The sequence below is a fragment of the Bison bison genome, unplaced genomic scaffold (genome assembly GCF_000754665.1).
Source record: "Bison bison bison isolate TAMUID 2011002044 unplaced genomic scaffold, Bison_UMD1.0 scf7180017845683, whole genome shotgun sequence".
In the NCBI taxonomy this organism is placed as follows: domain Eukaryota; kingdom Metazoa; phylum Chordata; class Mammalia; order Artiodactyla; family Bovidae; genus Bison; species Bison bison.
This window is the reverse complement of record NW_011476256.1, coordinates 126,504-134,416: the sequence shown is the minus strand read 5'-3', so window position 1 is coordinate 134,416 and position 7,913 is coordinate 126,504. Positions and strand designations below refer to the sequence as shown.

General features: G+C 61.1%; 1 protein-coding gene across 2 annotated transcripts in view; it reads left to right on the top strand.

Annotated features, from left to right (window-relative positions):
- UBE2I (ubiquitin-conjugating enzyme E2I) overlaps positions 1–7,913 on the top strand; it is a 12,361-nt gene that overhangs the window by 988 nt on the left and 3,460 nt on the right. Inside the window, exons 1-4 of one of the 2 annotated variants that reach the window (XM_010836544.1) lie at positions 113–620; positions 4,104–4,179; positions 4,340–4,423; positions 5,216–5,288. In XM_010836544.1, the coding sequence (XP_010834846.1) occupies positions 4,114–4,179; positions 4,340–4,423; positions 5,216–5,288 (223 nt within the window). In that variant the 5' untranslated portion in view covers positions 113–620; positions 4,104–4,113. Of the gene's footprint in view, positions 1–112; positions 621–4,103; positions 4,180–4,339; positions 4,424–5,215; positions 5,289–7,913 lie in introns of those variants that run through there. The other variant, XM_010836552.1, reaches the window with a different exon arrangement.

Here is a 7,913-nt window from a genome sequence, read left to right as displayed (position 1 = left end):
ACCGACGGCGCGCTCCGCTCGGGCCGCGCTGACAGGAGCGCCGAGCCCTCCGCTCAGGCGGAGCGTTTCCGGGGTCACGGTCTGCGCGCGAACCTGTGGCGCGTTCCAGCCTGGGAGAGGACGCGCAGCACAAAGAGTGCAAAGCCGCTCGCTGCAGGAGCGCCGGCGCGTTTGGGGGTGGCGTGTGATGCCTGGAAACGAAAACAAGCCAGAGCTCTTGCGCCTCTGAGCTCCGCCCGCCGTTGGGGGGACCCACCGAGTGTTCGCGCTTCCCTTGACGGGGAGGTCTCGTCCCAAGACCGCTTTATACCAATTGCACGGAGGCTGGAGCTGGTAGTTTTCGCGAGTAAGAGGAAGGCGAGGGAATGATTAGCTGGGCTGATGGTAACGGCCAGCAGCTGTCCTTGAATCATAGAAGTAGCTGGTTTGGTTTGTACGGTTTGAAAACAAGCTCCGTTCGCAGAGTTACTCCTCTGTTTGCGGAGTTGGCTTTCGTTGGTCTGCTCTTAAGCCCGTGGTCCTCTGTGTTTCTTGCTCCCAAGGAAACCCTGCCTTTGGACGGAGAACCTACCGAGCAGCAGGGGAAGAAGGATCCCATGTTTGTCCTGACTTGCTTTTGGGTGGGTTAGGGGTGAATTCTGCATCGTGCTGCACGTGAGTCTGGCTGGGGGTGCCGGGCTTGCTTTGGAAACAGCCGGGCGTCCTGGGAGGCGTGTCAGGAAAGACCAGGGAAGTGCACCTGGGCTGGAGGGTCTCCTGAGCGCAGGTGAAGCCAGTGCCTTCCTTCTCCTGGCGAGTTTACGGTTGGGTGGGAAAGCCCACCAAGGGCCGCGAGCCTTCATCGGTTTTATCCTGGGCCGACCCCTGGGCTGACCCCTGGGCTCACAGTGCTGTCGCCCATTTTACCCGTGAGAAGGTTGAGGGGGGAGAGGGAAGCCGCTGGCCCTCACCTGCAGCCAGTAAGTGGCTTCACAGAGCGTGATCTGAGAAGCGTGGGTTCAAGCACAGCCCATGCTGGAGAAGGGTGGCTGCAGACTTCAAGGGTCTGCCCCAGACTCGGATCCTGTGCTTCAGGCTGTCTCTAGCAGGTCATGGATATCCGATCTTTTCCTCTCAGTGATTTTGCTGCTCTGAGGACTCTCCTCACACTTAACAGCTCCTTAAGTGCCTCCCTGTCAGTTGGGAAAAGCTGATTCGATTCTAAGTGGGATGCTGAAGGAGTGGTTCCGTGTTGTAATTAAAATGTAGCAAATTGGCTGCTTTCTCCTGGGGAGCGAGAGGCCAGCCTCTCTCTGGGCTGGTGCAGGTATGCGCCTGTGACTCTGCTCTGCCTGCAGCATCTGTCTGGTGCCCGGTTTGGTTGTCACCCCCAAGGACGGGGTTGCAGCAGCTCTTGTGGGACACCCCCCCTCCCCCGTTACTTTTTGCACCTGAGACAATCACAGCTGGCACCCCGACAGGGTCTGCTGAGGCGGCTTTGTTCCTTGTCAGCAGAAGAGGTGGCCTGTGGCGGGGGCCTGGCATGCGGTCAGCAGGCATGCGGCACTCAGGATCACCCCACCGGCCTTCTCTACATCCTGGCCCAGCCCTGCCGCTCCAGAGCCCTGGAGTGCCAGCTTGCCCATTCCAGAACCCGTGTGCTGCCCAGGTTCCAGGAACCAGTCTTGACGCCTTGCTGAGCGCAGACTCAACAGGAACCTCGCAGTGCACGGGGAGCCAGGCTGCTTGTCTCTGCCGCTGAGCTTCTGTGTGGGACAGTTTAGAGGTGGCCGCAGCCGGTGCCCTGTGCTCTGCCCTGGCCCGTGAGGGGCTCGTGTAGGACATCCTGCACCTCCCTAAGCCCCCACTGGGGGAGGGAGAGGTGTTCCCATCGGCCCTGGGGATGTGCGGGGGGCGAGTTCTGTTTAGAAGGGTCGTGTGAAGTGAAGGGTTTCAGGCTTCAGGATTACTGCCCTCATGTCTTAACCAGAGAGGACCTTAAAGACGAAAGCTGGCCGGCGCTCCCCTCTGCTCTGCTGGCTCCCCGCCTGAGGGAAGTGACTCCACCACCTCCCCCTCTGTCCTGTTCCTGGATAGCCCAGTGCTGCAGGCAGTGCCCAGGTGGCCAGCCAACCACCACTAGAACCCAGGGGCACCAGTATACCCATGTCAGCCTTCGGGCCGCTGCGCTTGTGGTCTTCAACTTACATCGCATGAATGAATGAAAATACAAGATGGGTGTGTATGTGTGGGAAGGAGACCCCAGATGGGGTGCTGTCCGTCAGGTCCATGGATGAGGAGGAGGTGGGCGGGCCAGGACTGGAGGGTTGCGGGTGGCAAAGAGAAATTCTGTTTGGGGTCCGGGCTTATTTGGGATTAAGGCCTTCTTGCTTGGAACTTGAGGTTGGGCAGGGTTAGAGCCTTGGAGAGTGTCCTCGGTGGTCAGAGCCGGGCCTCCTGCGTGGGAGCTAGAGTCTCGACGCTCGCTTTTCCTTGTGTTGACACAAGTCTCCGTGTTTCTTGACAACTCACGGCACCCAGTTGTCTGGTGTCTGCAGTAAATCACCCCACTTCCTGGACCCTGGGATCCTGGGTGAGGCTGTGATGGCAATCCCAGTTCCACCTCCCATATGCTTACTTACTGGTCCAAGAGCCAGACCCCTGCAGAGTTCTGGCTCCTTGAGGCCATTGGGTCTGGGAACAAGCAGCCGCCCAGGGCCGGGCTCTACTGTCGACCTGCTGACCTGACCCCGCTCCCCTGCATAGACGTGGGCACACCAGAGTGGCCACCAGCAGCCGGTGCTGGGACAAGGTCACCATTTGGCTTGCTGGAGAAGTTGGGGGTCAGCTTGAGCCAAGTGATGGTGGGCCAGGGGCCTCGGTGAGAAGTGGCCCTTCTACCCCTGGGTTTGACTTGAGGCTTCTCCCCCAGTGGGCAGGTTACTTTCTGGGTCTTTCCTTCTCAGCTCTGAGCTGGGCTTGGTCCCCTGCTCTGTGGCAGGGCCAGCACCACTGGGAGGCATGGCCGGTTTCTTGTCCTGTCTTCAGCGGAAGTTTGTTTTGTGGCTGTGGAAGGCACGGCTTGTTGTCCTAGGACACTCCAGGTGCTGGGCCTCTCCCCTGCCAGAGGCGCGAGGTGGGGTGAGCCGGCCACCCGGCGGATGTGCCCAGCTCGGAGACCCTCCCCTCAGTATGGTTAAAGTCGTGCTTGTGGAGGTACTTGATTCGTGGTACTCTCCAATGTTGGCATGGACTTGAAGACCAGTGAACACACTAGGTTCTGTGTGGCCCAGCAGGTTCTGTGGCCTCTGGGGCCGGGTTCCTGTGGGCGGAAGGGTGGCGAGGGCAGTGGGGTTCTGACCTGGGCCCGTTCCTGGTCTGGTCGGCGTGCGGGATCAGCTGCCCTGGGACGTGACCCAACAGCGTCAGGCAATGGATCTGTGTGCTGATGGCCCAGCCTTGAAGGTCTGGGCTCCAGAGGTGGTGGGGGAGGGCATTCAGAAGTGCCTGGGGGCCCCAGCAGCCTGGCTACAGGGCCCACTGAGCCTTTTGCTGACTTCCCCAAAGTCCAGGGGACAGGCGGCGTGGCGGCGGGTCCTTGGGTGGGGTGTCAGGTGAGGAAGTGGCGGGGCTGTGGACGGCCTGGTGGTGGGGTTTGCTGGAGGCTGGGCTTGTGTGGCCCCTGCCCCTCCTGTGATTGAGCTGCTCTCTGCCCGGGGCCGCCTTCCAGAACACAGGCTCCCTTCCTGGCTGGGCCCAGGCGTGGATTCTGGCAGCACCCTCATGTCCCTCTGCTTAGTGACTGCCCCCTAGGTCTCAGGCCGGCCCTCTGGATGTCCCCGTCTTGCTCCTGCCCCTCCTAGTGATATCGGGGTCCCTGTCACTCCAGCCAGGGTTGCAGGACAGAGAGGGCAGGGCTGCTACTGGGCGTGGGGGGCGCCCCAGGGAGCACGACCCCCATGCACACCCCAGGCAGAAGCATGCTCAGAGAGCCTGTGAGGCCACTGGGACCCTTCGTTTGCTTGCTCCTCGGAATCAAGTCTCAGGCTGGGCCAGGTGCGGGGTGAGGGGCGGAGGGCCTGTAGCTACCTTTGCTCATCACACATTCTGCCCGGCTCTTCCAGGGACGCGAACATGTCGGGGATCGCCCTCAGCAGACTCGCCCAGGAGAGGAAAGCTTGGAGAAAAGACCACCCGTTTGTAAGGAAAGCTTTATTTCTGCATGTGGCAGGGTGACGGCATCCCCTGACTGGAATGCCTGCTCCCTGTGGGTCCTTGCTTGGCCTGGGCTGTGCTGGAGGGCTGGTCCTGGGGCAGGCCCACTGCCCGGTGCCGATATGCTGATGCTCTTCTCTTGCAGGGTTTCGTGGCCGTCCCAACAAAGAACCCTGACGGCACGATGAACCTCATGAATTGGGAGTGTGCCATTCCTGGGAAGAAGGGGGTAAGAGGGGCCACCCCTTCAGAAGGACCCAGGCCGGCCCTGGTCCCGTCCCCTGGCCAGGGGACAAGGTTAGAGTGACACGTGCCCCCCGGGCAGCCTTACTTCAGAAAGGAGCTGGGCTGCAGCAGGTGGGGAGTGCACCATGGGGCCCCACGTCCGGGAGCAGGGGGAGCCCTTGAGGGGTGGAGTGGAACGGACGTGCTGAGGCTGAAGCGGTGCTCCCAAGGCCAGGGCGGAGGGGCTTTGGGTCTCAGACCCTGGCAGATCCTTAGACACAGAAGCGACCTCTGCCACCTGGGATGGCCTTGTCGGCCTGGTGTCCTTCGCTTGGCGCCACGGCGCCACTGGGTACACTGGAACTGGCACGTTGGAAGCTTTTGTGGGCTTCAGGGGCGGAAGGAAGAGACCCCTGAGGTGCCCGGGTGGTGACAGGGCTTCGTCCCTGCACCCCTCCTGGTTGGCACGAAGCTGCAGCAGGAGTGGACGCTGGCAGTGGGGCTGCGCCGTGGAGCTGGGAGGCTGCCTGGGCCCGCAGGGTGTCTGGGGACGGCTTCGTAGAATGTCCCTCCCAGGGAGCCCCCTCCCTGAGTCCTCACCACACCTGCTGGTGTGGGTCCAGGGCCACGTACTCCTCCAGGGAAGGCCCTTTCCATGTCCCCTTGGGGCCGTAGAGGCCCCAGGAGTCCCGGGGAGCTGCCTTGGGGTCCTCCTCCTGGGGGTGCTCTGGGGAAGGCCCCTTGCCCCTCTTGGGCCTGGCCACCAGCACTCCTGATCAGTTTCATTGCCCAACAGACCCCATGGGAAGGAGGCTTGTTTAAACTACGGATGCTGTTCAAAGACGATTACCCATCCTCACCACCAAAATGTAAGTAGGACGAGGTCCTCAGGAGTCAGCCGCTCCCACGGTGTTCAGCGGGTGGTCCAGGTCCCCCTGGAGAGCCTGGGCCCGGGGAGCCGAGCTCGTGTTCCCATCTGCTCCCGGCGGCTCCACTAGAGCCTCTGCTCCCTGAGGTGGGCGGTGGGCGTGAGTCTGTTTCCACCCCAGTGGCGGGAGTGCATGGAACAGGCTGAGATCTCAGAACCCGACTCATCCCTGGGGCCCCTGGACCCTTGGTGCCCAGCAGGGACCAGCTGCCACCAGCTTCCAGCCCTGGAGGGAGGCAGGTGTGCGTAAGGGCTGCGGTCTGGAGCCTCCCCCGCTTCGGGTTTTGTCGCCTGTTGGGATTTTGTACCTGGTGGTGCTGTGTGTCGCCCCTGCGTGGGTGGTGCACTGGCGCCTCCAGAGAAGGCGCGGGAGGAGCCGGCCGGGCTGCGTCTGAGGTGGTGCTGAGGCAGACTTCCACAAGCAGTTCCGCAGGGCTCAGGCAGGGCCGGGCCCCTCCTCTTGGTAGCTGGAAATCAGCAAATGCTGTGGCTGGTTCGTTGAGCGCATTAGCTCATACCCAGCGCGTGGGGCAAGACTGTGTCGGCGTTCACTCTGGTGCTTGGTGATTCAGGAGTGTTGTCTGTTACAAAGGCAGGACTGGAAGAATTTCTGAAAGGATAGTCAGCCCCCGGGAGGGAGATTGACTTCATTTGCGTTGTTCTTTGCTGTTTCAATTTTTTGCCACAAAGTTACTACCTTAAAGAACATCTTTAAGAAATGAGATAAATTGTAGCAGCTTTCTTTATCTGTCCCACCCTGAATTGGAATTCCAAGCTGATCCAGCCAGAGAGGAAGAGGAAACCCCAGTGGAATTGGAGGAGGAGCCTACAACCAGTATCTCCAAGTCTAAGGCTGCTGAATGAAAGAGCAATTCACAAAAGTCTGTTTTCATGTGATTACAAGAGATGGCATCTTCTAAAGTGTACTACGTACATCAAATATAGCGGGGTAAATCCAACAGATGTAAGGCCTCACTGCTGGGGGAAAAAAACAGAAAATAATTTTAAAGGGAATTCCCTGGCAGTCCAGTGGTTAGGACTCCACGCTTTCACCACTGCAGGCAGGGGTTCAATCCCTGGTTGGGGGACTAAGATCCCACAAGCCCTGCAGTGTGGCCAAAATAAAGACGTCTCAGCAAGGATCCCGGCCGCCTCCAGCCCTGGCAGGACGAGTGCGTGCGCGGTTCAGGGGGCCGCGGGTGTCCGCGCCTGCTCTCAGCTCTGCTTGCAAGTCCAGTGTGATTAGGCAGACTTCTGTAAGCTGTCGCCCTGGCTGAGACGCAGGGGAGGCAAGTGCTGAGAATAGTCACGTCCTTGACACTCTGGCTGGGACCGGGGGGGTCCTGAGGCCCAGGCTGAGGCTCGTCAGACAGGCCTGAGGAGCAGAGGCCAGGAAGGCCAGCCGTGTGCGATTGGTCGGGGGGCGGGGGTGGGAGAAGAGGGACGGGTGCTCCTGGGGATCCTGGCGCCCAGAGGGAGAGGAACTGCTGGGGAGATGGCCTCCCTCATGTTGGCGGACCAGAGCCCTTAACTGGAAATACCAGGGGGAAAGTGAGCTGGGCAGCCCTGGAGTCAGGACCGTGCCCTCCCCCGGGGCAGTACGCGTGAGGAGGAGAGAAAGATGTGTCTGTCGTCGGTTCTTTCCCCACGTTCATCGGAGCCCCTGCACGCTGGTGAGGAGAAGCAAGCGGCCATCAGCTCAGACAGCCCTTCGTGGAAGAGGCTCTCCAACTGGCCGGCGGCCCGGGAGGGCACCCAGCTCCTCGTGGACGCTGCGGGGGGCAACCCGGCAGCCCTGAATGCTCCCTGGAGAGCGCTCGGCGGGCCTCCTGAGGCCGCACGCGACGCCTGTCCCTGGACTGGCGCTCCCTGAGGAGGGGCCCAGTGCACTTGTGCCCAGCAGAAGGCCAGGGAGACCTGGGGCAGCCCTCGAGTCTGCACAGCGGGCAGAGGACGGTCTGCGCAGAGGAAAGAAGGGCCCGCACGTGCTGGAGACAGGAGGCGCTGACTGTGTTCAGTTGGGGTCAGCCGCGCCCATGAGGCGGGGTAAGGTCATGGCGGGGCTCAGGGTGCTGGTGCTGGGCCAGCGTCTTCCTGCACAAGAAGCAAGATTCAGTTAAAGATGGGAAGCAACATCTACCAAAAAGTAAAATTAAAGGAGCAAAGAGACAGACTCGAAGTGGGGGACAAATGCCTGACAGCGGGCCTGTGTCCTGCGTGTGTGTGTATAAAGAGCGTCTGCAAGTCAGCAAGAACACCGTGCCAGAGATGGAAGAAGAGCTGCCCAGAGGAGCAGCCCTGACCAGGCATGGCGGGCCGCACATCGGCACCATGGGTGGCAGGCACCACTGGGCTGGCACGGTCGTGAAGCCTGGGAGCCTGAAGACCCGCTGGCAGTGTGTGAATTGTTGCAGCCGCCATGCGAACCAGCAGCATCTGCTCAAGTGGTGGTTTCATGCTGAGAAGGCCTTGTGGCTCCATTCGTAGTGGCTGAGCTGTGCCCTGGGGTTTGTAGGCCAGCGCCCAGGCCTGCCAGCGAGGCCTGCGTGGTTAGTGGGGTGGGCTG